The sequence below is a fragment of the Colobus angolensis genome, unplaced genomic scaffold (assembly GCF_000951035.1).
Source record: "Colobus angolensis palliatus isolate OR3802 unplaced genomic scaffold, Cang.pa_1.0 Scaffold19, whole genome shotgun sequence".
NCBI lineage: Eukaryota > Metazoa > Chordata > Mammalia > Primates > Cercopithecidae > Colobus > Colobus angolensis.
The window spans coordinates 13,069,696-13,084,294 of record NW_012115043.1 but is presented as its reverse complement, the minus strand read 5'-3'; the positions used below and the strand labels follow the sequence as shown (position 1 = coordinate 13,084,294).

Below are 14,599 nucleotides of genomic sequence, written 5' to 3'. Positions count from 1 at the left end.
CGGGCGAGGTGGTGCACGCCTGTAGTACCAGCTACTGGGAGGCTGAGGCAGGAGAATGGCGTGAACCTGGGAGGCGGCGCTTGCAGTGAGCCGAGATCGCGCCACTGCACTCCAGCCTGGGCGACAAAGCAAGACTCCGTCTCAGAAAAAAAAGAAAGAAAGAAATACTTTGTCTGGTTTTCTAGTTGTTTATTGTAGAAAGCCTAGTTAGATATCAGTTACTCTATCACAGCTTGAAAGCGAAATCCACAAGTTTCAAAGTTTTCATTTTAGACATTTAATACTTCAATCCATCTGGACTTTTTTGTTGTAAATATGGTGTAGGATCGTGATCCAACTTCGACTTTTTTTTTCAAATAAACATTTTTTTCTGGATCCATTTATTCAATGGTACCCACTACTTTCCTTACTAATTTGGGATTGCATCTCTACCACACAACAAAGTTTCATACATGCATGGGTATGCTTTTTCTAAGTACTCATTTTTATTCCACTAGTTAATTTGTCCATCCCTGTGCTATCACACGCTCAATTATTATTATAAGTCTTAGTACCTCCTAGGGTAAATCCCTCTTTCCCTCTTTCCTGTTCATCATCTTTAAATGGTCCCTACTTCTTCTTAGTCTTTACTTTTCCATGTGACATTTTTGACCCATTGAGTGTTGTGAATAAGCCTGTTGTAATGTGTACTGGACTACCATTGAATCTACAAATCAATACAGGGAGAACTGACATTTTTATAATATTAAATATTATTTCCCAAATATGGTATATGTCTCCATTCATTTAAAATCAATCTTCCTTAATATTTTTATAAAGTTTTGATTTTCCTTACATAGGTCTTATAATTCTTTGTTACATTTATTCTATAATACACAATATTCTCTGATACTATTAACAATGTCCACTCTTTCATTATATTTCTGGTAATCTACTCGTGGTATAAATAAATGCAACCTACTTTTGTATCTTAATATTTTATCAAGCCACCCTGCTAAATTCTATCATATCTAACAGTCTGTAATCTCATCCCCTCTACCCACATTGCCAATACATCAGTACAAGCCCCTATCACTTCTCAACTGAATAACTACTTCTCATTAGTCTCCTAAACTCTAGTCTTAAACTCTACCCCCATGTTAAAAATTCTTGACTGATCTTTCTGTCTCCTTGGCCTTTGTACGTACTGTTCCTCCTGCTTGGAATCGTCTTTCCATATCCTCGTGGCTAACCTAACTCCTACTTATTCTTAAGGTCTGATTATTGCCTTCAAATACTTATCAGGCTAGATGAGCTATTCCTCTTGTGTGTAGAATATCATCCTATACTTAATCCTCTTCTACCTCCTACAACTCTAAATTGTTTCTCTGTGTCTCCAATTAAACGATAAACTTTTGAGAATAAGCCTTCATCATAATCTCCAAATATTCCCAGAACTTTCCACAGTCTCTGACATATGGCAAGATCAATATGTATTTCTTCAACACATGTAAAAATAAAATCTCACTTAATACTAGAAAGACCCACCTGAAACAGAACTGTTTATGCCATTTTACTGATCAAGGAATAAATCTAAATACAAATATTCATGGCTCAAGAAACATTACTCTACCATACTACTTTTAGAAAGGATGTCCAAAATATACAATAAATGTTTTATCATAAAAGAAAAAATGTTTTCTCATTTTGAACTTATGTTTTGAATAACTATAACCTGTCACCTATGACTAAAGAAAAAGGAGGGGAAAAAAAGAAGAATTAAAATATGAAAAGCCCTGAGATTTTTATTAACATGACTAATCGGATTGTCTGTCAACACACAACGTTCAGTGTTAAAAATGAGGAATACCTTGGCAAACCAAGGCAAGTGGTCACTCTAATTTTAATACTAATATAAACAGTTACATTTATATAAAACATTTGTTTTCTTTTATAACAAAACATGTAAAGGATAGTGTATTTTAGACGTGTAATTTTTCTTGGGTCACACATATTTGTATTCAAACCTCAGCCCCATCTCTTTCTTACTGGCATGTTACCTGGCCTCTTTGAGCATTAAAACACACTCCCCATAGTGGTATAAATCTTTCAGAAATTCTAGAACATACATTTTTAAATGTAGATATACATTCTCAAGTTCATTTCCATTTCCTAAATGCAAGCTAGTGTTAAAATCCTTACCTGTGTTACTTCCTCTACACCAGTCATCTGGTATTTCCTCATTCTTTCAAATACTGAATGATCTGCACAGCCCCCCTGAGGACCGTATTTATGGGGATAGTCTAAAATACAAAGAAGAAACATCTTACTGTCACATATTTAGGTATAACCAATTATAAATGAGAATTATTTTATAAATAAAAATTTAACTGTCTTAACTAATGAAAACCATAAATGTTTATTGAGCACCTATGGAAAAGGCATTATGCTAGGCATTTTAATGTTAAAACCTAGCAGGTTCCTAAGTTCTCCGTCAATAAAAACCACTGGTCTTTAGCTTTTTGCCATACAGATGATTTGTCAATTCTAAAAAAGGACAGTAATCACTCATTATTCTGACCCTATCACCAATATACTGAATTTGGCTGTCATCAAGAGAATATCTATGTTTCTGGTCCATCATCTGGCAGGGGTCAAGAGAATCCTTCTGCAGCATTCCTGATCTCCCTCAGGAGGACACTAGCAAAAATAAAGGAGAACCCCAAAACTCTTCCTATTCTTGGGAAGATACTCCCCTACTGCTCATTTCACAAAACACAACTTTCTACCACTTTCTCCCTTAGGACCATTAAGACTATTCTCACAGTAGCTCAGTTTTTACAGTCATGAGACTATATCACTGACTACCTCAACTCATTACAGGCATTTGTTGTCACCCAAGTCACTACCGCCCTTATTTCCTTATTTTTACATCCTGACCCACTGTCAGCCTTTCTGACACCACCCTATCATCATGACTGATGACATCATTCATCACTCATTCATCATCATTCATCATTCATGACGATGATCTTTCCAATACACTCAGTTCTTTTCTCCAATGATTTTTTTCCTACCTCAGCTTCTCACTTCCATAGTTACACTTCTGAACTTGTCATTATTGGTAAATGAAAATGCTTCATAATCTCAACTTCCAGTACTCTACTTTCTTTCCACCACTTATCTTTTCAGCACATTCCCTCTAGGCTCCAACAACCCTTTAACATCAGTAAGACCCTTTAATTCACCAATGCTACCACCTTATTGTCTATCACAAGATATTCTTTTTCTTCCTTATTTAGTTTAAATCCCATAGTCAATTATTATTATAATTACACCACTGCATAGTTTCAGCTTGTGCTCCACCCTAACACCCTTGAAGGGAGTTGATGGTGAATGCAGTGGTGTCTTACTTACTTCAGAAGTGTAACTATGGAGGAGAGAAGCTCCTCCTGAAGCTGAATGAGGCTAAAGAAAAACTAGTAATTATGACCAGTCTCATTCAAAAGTCATGATCTATAACCTCAAGAAGTTCCTTAATGCCAGCTAGCAACTGAATTTCCAGTCTATTCTCAATTTCATTCCCCTAGTTAACACCAGGCAGTTCTTACTTTGCCACACCAGTAACTGTCAGTCATAAAACTGACCATGCAAGCTGAAACTATGCAAAATGATCTTAATAATCAACAGGGAAAAAATTACAATTGTTCTGTGACCTTTAAAATCTTTTGTCAAAACACTAAAACTCACTTACCATTGGTTATTAATGTATGGGGAACAAAAAAATAAAACATTTATTTAGTACATTGTTACTTAAAACATTGGAATTTTAAAAGAATTAAGTGTTTTATTTCTTCATAAATTGAATTTCAAATATCATGAATTAAAAATACAAATTCCTTTTGAAAGCTTGAAACTTAGGGTAAAAAAAATTTCCAAATATTTCCAAAGCAACAAAACAGTATTTATATATGCTTCAAATTCTGTCAGCACAAAACTCTCCCAATAGAAAGGGTCAAGCATACAATTTTTCCCATATACTTTCAAAACTTCTAAAAGACGCTGTTTTCCTTGGTCACCACATTAACTATAAAAATGGACAATGACATTTTCCCTCTAAAATTACTAACAATATAATCCTCATTTCTAGAAAAAGCCTTTGTTCAACTAATGAATAAGCCCTCATTGAGATGCTAAATCATAGGATGCACTGTAGTTCCCCTGAAAAGGCCAAACAGCATATTCTTTCACAAAGAATGAGTCATGGGTGTAGAATATTCAGCCTATTTAAAACAAAGATCAGCTTTAGATCTATTGCCTTTCTTCCAGTTCCTCTGCCAGTCTCTTGCTTTTGTTTTGCTGTTCAAGACACAAATATAAATAGTACATATATTGTGATTCTACCTCAAGCAGGAAATAGCTCTAGTTAACTCTCAATCATCCACCCTTTCGAGGAGGAATATTTACAGTTCAGATTCTCTGTCGAACAGAACTAGGCATAAAATACTCACTTTTTGCATCCTCACTACTTCCAGCAGGGTACCCCTCCGCCTTACGTGACTGGCAGCTCAGAAACTTAACTGCTAGGTCCAAGGCCCTGGCTATGAGATGACTCTCTAATAGTCAAAACTGGGTGGTAATCCCTCCAATAATATGCCATGAATCACCAAATCCAATTTTTAAAAATCTACATTAATTGAATTTAAAATAGAATGACTTCTATAGAATAATACTATTTTCCATAAAAATTATTTTTGTTAATATCCAGAGTATCATGGGGTGGGGTCCTTATCCATGAAAATCGCCATTTATTCCGAAAGCTGCCAACATCAACAAGGATTCACTGATGGAGAGTAGAAGAAAGGCTTTTTTTTTTCTTTTGAGAAGAAATGAAAAGTTTGGAGACAGGAAAGAACTCCAAATGTTCTTCCTCCTAAGTCTAGTGGATGGGAGGTCCTTTCTCCCCAGTACCAATTCTCATGTCTTCCCAAACCCCATGTCTAATTTCTGTTTTGGGAGGGTAAGTGGGCATAAGAAAAGCACAGAGTGATTGTCCCTAGAAAGAGGAGGAAGTTGAAGATGACCCCACTTTCCACATGCACTTACAACACTGATCTCTCTGGAAATGGAGATGAGGAGGAGGGCCAGGCATGTCACTCCCCACCCAATGGGTTTTAGAAAGAAAGGGTTAGTATTGGCAGCCAAAGGGATAATGGGAGTCAGGTCAACCAGACAAATGTTGCTTTATTATTCCGAGCAATTACAAATAGAATTACTCGACTCTAAAGTGTTTAAGCAAGAACCTTAGCCCTATTCATTATTGTATGGATAGTTTCTAAAAGTGTCTTGTACAGATGAGGCCCTCAAAAAATGTTGATTAACAAATTAATCAGTTGTTAAAACTGTAAAACTTACAACTGACACTTGGAATGAAAACTTGTAACATACCAACTTTAAATGTCCATTATTTACATGTATTTGACTTGGGACTATACAGTTATACACAGGGATAAATGGGTGACTCCAGGCCAAAGAACATGCGAATCTCTTTTCCTTTCTTTAGTTCCCAAGCTGTGACAACTGAAAAGAAATTTTGTTGCAGCCAGAGTAATAGGGCTGACCCTTCTCCTGTGATCACAGATTCTCTCCTCTAGCAATCAAAAGATCTTCAAGGTTCAAGTCAAATTCCACCTCCCCAGGGAAGTCTTCCTAAATCTCCCTAAAGCTCCCTCACTGTAGTATGCGCTACCCCAAGGCTTTGACGACATTCTTGTTGTAGCATTTACCACATTTTGACTGTCTATTACTGAAAATTTCCCTGAAGGTTTTTAATCTTCAGTGGAAATTTTAAAATTCTCTTTCCTGTATATTCAGAAACCAATAAATATGTGTTGAATTTAATTTTTCAGCCAGTATCTGGTTTCTATGCCTCTTTTCAAAGGTCATCCAGTAACCAAAGACCTGTAAACTGCTGGTTCCCTTAACCTCCTTTTAGCCTTCATTCCACCTACAATAAATATGAATTGCCTAACACTTTAAATTGTTTCTACAGCAAAGTATGTTCTAAATTCTTAACTACTTTACAGATTGACTATAACATCCAGAACATCCAAAATTAAGACCTGTGTACACATAAATTTCCTAATCACATGTCAATATTATTTTTAATTGCATTAATTTATTAAGCAAACAAATAAGAAAAATTATTATATGCCAAACAACAGGGATACAAAAATAAATGACATAGAACATGCACTCTCAAGAGCTTTCAGTCTAGCTGAGGTGTCCAACATGTAAACAAGCATGGCATTTAAGTACCAACTTCCCAAGTGTTAAGGTCTCCCTGCAATCATTCACAGGTTATTAAACACAGGTTGAATTTAATTTATTCATCCAGTCAACAGCTGGTTTCCTTCCATGCCTCTCAAAGGTCAGTCATATGACCAAGACCTGTAACCTACTGGATTCAAAAGATAGGGAAGACTCATCAATACATAAACAGCAGTAAAGAGAGGATACCCAGAACTGTGAGGTCAGGAAAAAATTCTAGGGGATTACACCTAAGTTGTATTATCAGCTTGGAGGAGAGAGAATGTATATGCTGCATATGCTACTAGGTTAAATTAAAATTATTTGGGTATTTTGTTTGTCTTGTTTCCAAATGCCCCCTCTCTAGAGCTCAGGCAACAGAGCAAGACTTTTTGGTCCTTAGTAGTTATTTCATCCCCTTGCCTCTTCAAAATTTATCTTCTCTTTAATCGACCAATACTTGATGAGTTAATACAAAAAACCTTATAGTAATTTTGTCTGTAGTAACCCAACCCAACTGTCCCTTAACAGGCAAATGTATTAATAAATCACGGCATCCACACAACAGACTACTATTTATCAACAAAAAATTAACTTTTAATACATATAACATGGATGAATTCCAAAATACTTACGCTGAGTTAAACCAGATTTTCTTAAAGAGTACGTAATGTATAATTGCGTTTATATAACATTTTAAAAAGTGCAAACTAACCTAGAGATCAGTGCAAGAGGGTAGCAGGGAGTAGAGGAGAGAAGAATTACACTGAAAGCTTTTGGGGGTGATGGGCATGTTCACTATCTTAAATGCTATGATAGTTTTATAGACATAAGCATACGTTGAAAGTTATCAAATTATATACTTTATATATAAGCAGCTTATTGCTATCAATTTTCCCTCAATTAAGCTGTTAAAAGAGTAATACTGACTAAAGAGATGTGACAATCAAAGGCAATGTGTAGACCTGGATTAAATCCTGTATTTAAAAAAAAAAAAAATAGGAGACATTTTTGTTAAGTAATTGGGGAAGTGTGTCCACAGACTATACACTAAAGTATTACTAAGTCAATATTTAATTTACAGGTCTAAGAGTAAAAATCTATGTAACCTTTTTAAAGAGATATCTGGCAATATATACCAAAATGCAAATGTCTAACAATGCTACTTCTAGGAAATTAATCTTAAGAAAATAACCATAAAAATATTGAGGGGAGAAAATATGTGCAAGAATGTTACCTGTTGCAACTTTTAACAGTCAAAAAGAGGAAACAATCTACATATCCATTAGTTGGCAGGTTGGTAAATAATACATTTATCAAGGAAACAATAAAATTTTACGTAGCCATTTAAAGGAAAAATGTAGAGCTATGTTTATTGACACAGAAAGAGATCTAAGATATACTGTACACGAAATTTAAAATGGCATGTGAGATCTGAAGGGCTATTCACAAAAATGTTAATGGGGTGGACATATTTCATCTTAATTTACTTAATTTACATAAAATACTTAATTTACTTAAGCAAAATACTTAATTTACATATAAGAATAGCCATTTTATATAGTCATTTGGTAATCAGCACAGAAATATTTTATTTTATTTTTACTTTTTATTTCTCTCAGCCATGATCAATCAAGATATTTCCACCCTTAAAGGAAAAGTAGTTTAGAACCATTAACTTTTAGAAGAGATAAGAGATACTAGCACCATGATCTAACACCCTCATTTTATACCTGAAGAAAACGAGACCAAGAAAAAGTACATTACCTTATAAGGTTATAAAGCTATTTTAATGTATCACCTTGATTTTATTTCTAACTCTTTTCATACGTATGTCATGCCTCAGTTCTTGGACATATTACCTCCTGTGCCTTCTCCCTACCATGTACCATGACCACTAACTTGTATGGTCTTGAGCAAACAACTTAAAACCAAAAAACAGTTTTAACTAGTAGATCTACAAGCTTGCCTATAAAAAATGATTCTAAGAAGTCTCTAGAAGCTAAAACCAATAAAATCCACATCTGTGAATTCCAGACTTACGTTCAAATATAAACACAAGATAGCAAGACTGCTTTATGGAGATTTTCTATCTAATCCCCCAATTTATAGATCATGAACAGAATACAACATTTCTATAATAAACCAGATCTCACAATGTCTCTTTAGAAGCAGCTCTTTCCAGGGCCAGAGTCCTGGACCAATATCCGCAGGCACTCTTACAAGGTCACTGGTACAAACATCAATCTTTGAATTATGCTACAAGAGATGTGAAAGCCTGAGGTTTAGCTCCAAGTATCCCTAGGACATATACGTACACATACTCCTAAATGCTATTTCTTCTAGTTTTTCTATAACTTATCACTCATAAGAGTTGAGCCTTGGCCAGGCATGGTGGCTCACACCTGTCACCTTAGCACTTTGTGAGGCCGCAGCAGGAGGATCACTTGAGCTCAAGAGCTCGACACAAGCCTGGCAACATAGTGAGACCTCTTTAAATATATATACATATTGTTTCCAGTGAGCCTAAAATATAAATTTGCCTTTTCAGTAGTAAATATGGCTCACCTTCAAAATCAATACCAAAAATAACTCTTTTTTTTAAAATCCTTACTGTCACTGTCTCTATTGTCATTAAGTTCTTGCCTTTCAGCAGCCTTTAAACTCTCCTAACTCAGAATGTAACAGAAATAAAGCACTGGAGTAGAACCCAGAAGACATGGATCCATGTCATACTGCACAAGTTTTAGAACTCTAGGCTTCAGTTTCCGTCATCTTTAGAGTGTTGAATTCTAGTGCATTTTACAATACTAAAATTATAAAATTTCTTATTCAATTTATCTGTAAAACACTTCAAACACTACAAAATCATGATAAGATAGTTCTCAAAAGAAAAAAACAAAAACTTCAAATATAATTTTACTTGTTAGGCTGACTTTCAAAGTTGCTTTACAACATAAAAGCTTTTTTTATTTTCAAATAATCATGTATTTCTGATAGTCATTACAGTACACTGACCTCCAAGGAGACAGTGCTGCGGCAAGTGACAGCCAGATGAGTACTAGGTGACTCTGTGCTTCTCTGAGGAAAAATAACTAAACTTGGTAAAAGAAGATCCTAAGCAGCCAAGAGGCAAAATGTCATCATATGCATTCTAGAGCAAACTTTCAGGACGAGAACAAGCAGCAGCACTCATGCTTCAGTTAACTTCTCAGAATTTTCAAAAAGTGCTCAGAGAGGTGGAAAACCGTATCTGCTAAAGAGAAAAGAAAATCTGAGGACATGACAAAGGGGGACAAGGATGGCTATTAAAGAGAAATTTATATCCCTCCTAAAGAAGAAACAAAAAAGGTTAGGGAGCCCAATGTACTCAAGAGGGTTCCTTCAGTCTTTTTATTTTGTTCTGAGTACTACCCAAAAATCTAAGGAGAATATCCAAACCTATCCATTGGTGATGTTCCAAAGAAACTGGGAAAGAAGTCGATAAGGTACATATGACAAGCAGCCTTATAAAAAGAAGGCTGTGAAGCTGAAGAAAAACTAAGAAATGGATATTGCTGCATACTGAGCTAAAGGAAGGCCTGATGCAGCAAAAAGAATAAAAAGCAGGGGGGGAGACGTCAATGCTAAAAAAAAAAAAGAAGAGGAGGAAGGTGAGGAAGTTGAAAAGAATAAAAAAAAGGAGGACGAAGAGGATGAGGAATAGGAGGAAGATGAAGATGATCATAATGAATAAGCTGGTTCTAGCACAGTGTTTGTCCTTGTTTACAAATTATTTAACACCCCTATATACAACTCACTCCTTTTAAAGCCTTTAAAGGTAAGGCTTTGTTTTTAAACTGTACAGTTAACACGCTAACAGTTAACCACACTACCAAACGTGTCTCTAGATAGCCCATCCTTGAGAGTCAGTTGATGAGAGAGCAAAAAGAAAAAAAATACAGATAGATGGAAGGACAGACAGACAGACAGCCCATCCTGGTGGTATTTTCAATAACCATTAACTTTGCCTAAATCAGTATGAGAGTTGTAAGCCAGCATGAAAATCTAAAACAGGTTCTTATTGGTGCACAGCACAAATGAGTTATATATGGAGATGGGAGTTTTTCATCTTCATTTCTCTCTGATGCAACTTATACAAAATAAGTATTACTCTTAACTGAATACCACTCTGTAATTGCCAAAAAAAAAAAAAGCTGCAGCTGTTTTTTTGACACTGTAAATGCTTCTAATAACAATTTTTTATTTTTAAAAATCTTATATTTCTGAAATAATTCATTGTATTTCATTACAGCTAAAATATTTCATATCGATGTTTTAAGACAAATATATATGAATATACATGTATACATAAACATACATATATAACCAATCAGAAAAGAACCTGATCTAAAATTTTCAACTGTTATCCCATTTATATAAAGTTACATAATATGAAATGCATAATATGCATAATATGAAAAGTCTAAGCATATTTTCTCCAGATTCTGCTAAAAAGAATTAAGTCCCTCACTGTCTCTTGTTTTTTTATTATTTTTTTTCTGAGACAGAGTCTCACTCTGTCACTCAGGCTGGAGTGCAGGTGATCTCGGCTCACTGCAAGCTCCGCCTGCCGGGTTCACATCATTCTCCTGCCTCAATCTCTCAAGTAGCTGGGACTACAGGCACCCGCCACCAGGACCGGCTAATTTTTTGTATTTTTAGTAGAGACAGGGTTTCACTGTGTTAGCCAGGATAGTCTCGATCTCCCGACCTCATGATCCACCCGCCTCAGCCTCATAAAGTGCTGGGATTACAGGCGTGAGCCACCAAGCCCGGCCACTATCTCTTTTTTTGTGACTTTTTTTAAGTTTCCAATGCAGTATCCTACATTTCTAATTAAATATTATTCTTAAAATAACTCCCGTATCTTGTGGCCTTCTCAACTTTTCGGCTTTTGTGCCTATGAGTTGTTTGGAAAAATTAATTTATACTTCCCTAGAGATTAACTCAGAAAAAAAGGAAAAGACAGAGTCAACAATACCACTAAATTTTTATATTTCTTTCAAATACTATCACTGTGCTTAAATAAGTTCAGTATTTAACATCAATGCTTAGTAAAGCATACAAATTAAAACATATAGTAGAGAGATTAATCAATACACTTGTAAGCACTGTGGGAGTTCAGAAGTCAAACAATCAGAGCACTCCACACCTCAACTTTTCAGCTGGCTACATAGTTTGTCACAACTCAGTATGCTTATGCAGACTTCCAATCTCTAGACTGGACCTAAGTATAGCCAGAATGCTTTTTAAAACAGTTTTCCTGTTACATGTGAATGATACAAACAATGCTAGCTATTATCAATACTTACCAATTCAATTATTTCTTCCCTCTTATATTCCTTCCTTTTGTCTCTGTCACTAACAGTGACACAAAACAACTTCAAAAGCACAATATGGAACTAAGTGACTTTTTAAAAGTTTTAGATGCAACATCCCGACATTTCCACACATGAGGAAGCCTCTACATGAATGAAGAGGCCCCCATCTTGAAATGGTAAAATAAAGTTTAACAATCTTAATTTTTTAGAACAAGAAACAGGAAGTCTTCCCATTGAAGCACAAGAGAAAGAAGAAGTAAGTATAGGTATGGCTAACACACATTCTAAAAGTAAGGGTGTCCTACTACCATAAGGTATAGACAAATTCAGGTCGGGCGCAGTGACTCAAGCCTGTAATCCCAGCACTTTGGGAGGCCAAGGCGGGCAGATCATGAGGTCAAGAGATAGAGACCATCCTGGTCAACATGGTGAAACCCTGTCTCTACTAAAAACACAAAAATTAGCTGGGCGTGATGGCGCACGCCTGTAGTCCCAGCTACTTGGGAGGTTGAGGCAGGAGAATTGCTCGAACCCAGAAGGTGGAGGTTGCAGCGAGCCAAGATGGCACCACTGCACCCTAGCCTGGGTGACAGAGGCAAATTCAACCTCTCTGGGCTTTCCTATACCCCACAAAGGAAAATAAATAATAAATCTGAAATGAAAGCAATAAACTCAAATAACTTATTCTGCAGCTTTTAATATACAATTAAAATATATTTTTTTAATTTGGAGATAAAGTATTTCTCTATAAGTATAGCATAAAAAAATTACTCAGACCTTTAGCTCTTGGATAGGTAGTATACAAAAAAGGTGCAAGGGAATTATTACAACTAATAATTCCAAGCAATCATATAGTCAGATATTCCTAAAACCTGTTCATGTTAACAACGATACTATTCTAGTTTACGGAACAGTTTTTCTCAGTTTCTTTAAAATAAACTGTGCTAAGGAGCAGAGGACTAAGTGGTATTCTTACCTTGTCATTAACTGTTCACACTTCCATGTCCTAGGAGAGAGTGTTTTTTACTACCTAAGTACAGAACTAAATAAGTATACATTTTAAGCTGATAACAATGTAGCTATCACGATCACATCTAGAGAAATTATTAAGTATTTTCACTGAAAACTATCTCTGTGTTCTGGTACAGTCTCAGAAGCCATTCCCCAAGGTTCTGGAGAATAGCAGTATCATTTTTCATGGTGGTTCTATACATTTATGCCTTCAGTTGCAAAAAGAGTCGCAAGAAGAGGGTAGCCAAATTCTCATCAGAAGCTATATCCAAGGTTAGTATGCCTCCCCTACCATTTGCTTCTTTTTGATAAGGATAACACATACAAGGATACCAAATTCAATTAAGAACATTCACAGTGATTCAATCATGCAGTACTTTACTTCTGAAAATAAATTATTGGTACTTAAACCAATTATATGAAAATAATAATATACATTAAAGGGCATCCTTTCCTTTTTAGTTAGTTATAAAATAAACACTGCTAAATATATTAAGGAGAGATATATTGGCTTAAAACAGCAATAGATGCAAATGTATGATTTTAGAGAGGCTTACAGATTTCAGAAAAGCCCCAGAAATCCTTGAAGTAAAGGCAGTGAGAATTTACAGCTTTCTTCCATGAGTGAAGCAGAAGAGCACAGGGTAAAGAACAGGAGGTCCACAATCAAGTGACATAAGTTTTCTAAGCCTCAGTTTAAGCCTTCACCTATAAAGTGGGAATAATAGGTGTGCCAGTATCTCATAAGGTTATTGTGAGAATTCAATTCAATAATGCAAGTAAAGATTTTTATACAGTGTCAGGTATACATTAAGCCATAATAGTTACTCTTACTATTGCTCCTGCTACTACTTCTAGAACCTGTCATATTCTACACAGAGAATTTAAAGAACCAATCAAAGTAATTATTAAATTTAGTGAGCCCTCCTATCTATTTTTGTTTGACACGAAAACTAAGGGTAGTTTCCACATTTTTAAATGGTTAAAGAAAAAATCAAAAGAATGATATTTTATGTCATATGAAAAATATATGAAATTAAAATTTTAAGTGTCTATGAAGTTTTATTAAAAACAGCCATGCTAGCTGGGAGCAGTGGCTTATGCCTGGAGTCCCAGCTACTCACAGGGCTGAGGTAGGAGGATCATTTGAGCCCAGGAGGTTGAGGCTATAGTGAGCTATGATCACACCACTGCACTCCAGACTGGGCAACAGGGCAAGGCTCTGTCTCCAGAAAAATAGATAAATAAATAATTTTTTTAAAGCCCATGTTTATTCATTTATGTATTTCTTTGGCTGTTCTTGTGCTACAATGGCAGAGCTGAGTAGCTGCAATAAAACATACAGCTCTCAAAGCCAAAAATATTTACTATCTGTCCCTCTGCAGAGAATTTCCCAACCATGGTATAGAATAGAAATATAGCAACTATTTAGACTAAAAGACTAATACATGGATGTTTTCTTGTCTTAAACCATGGTTCACTTGACAGATTTTTAGACAGGTTTTCAAAATCAATTGTCTAAATTTGTAAACGTTAAAAACTCTGTTTAAGGCTATTCCTTCTGTACTTCCATCCTCACATCCTACAATTCCAATTACCTGAGAAGTTACAAATAAAATCACCTTAAAGATGGCTGCTTTTAAATTCTAACACCACCATTGATACTTAATAATAAAAAGAACATTAAAAAGATCTCCTTACCACAAACATATATTTACTTAAACAAGTATAAAATAAAAGCTGGTATCAATGGTAAAGCATTTAAACGCCAAAAAGAACAAAAAATCAAGTAACATGCAGGGTCATTCATCCTCCAAGCTAACTTATCATCTTTAGGGGAAAAAAAAGATAGCCGGGCGCGGTGGCTCAAGCCTGTAATCCCAGCACTTTGGGAGGCCGAGATGGGCGGATCACGAGGTCAGGAGATCGAGACCATC

The 14,599-nt window shown here is 35.5% G+C and overlaps 1 protein-coding gene across 1 annotated transcript in view; it reads right to left on the bottom strand.

The window, feature by feature from the left end:
• The window catches only part of ADAM10 (ADAM metallopeptidase domain 10), a 157,987-nt gene that overhangs the window by 67,816 nt on the left and 75,572 nt on the right, over positions 1 to 14,599 (bottom strand). Inside the window, exon 5 of the mRNA XM_011940505.1 lies at positions 2,182 to 2,282. Within this exon, the coding sequence (XP_011795895.1) occupies positions 2,182 to 2,282 (101 nt within the window). The remainder of the gene's footprint in view (positions 1 to 2,181; positions 2,283 to 14,599) is intronic.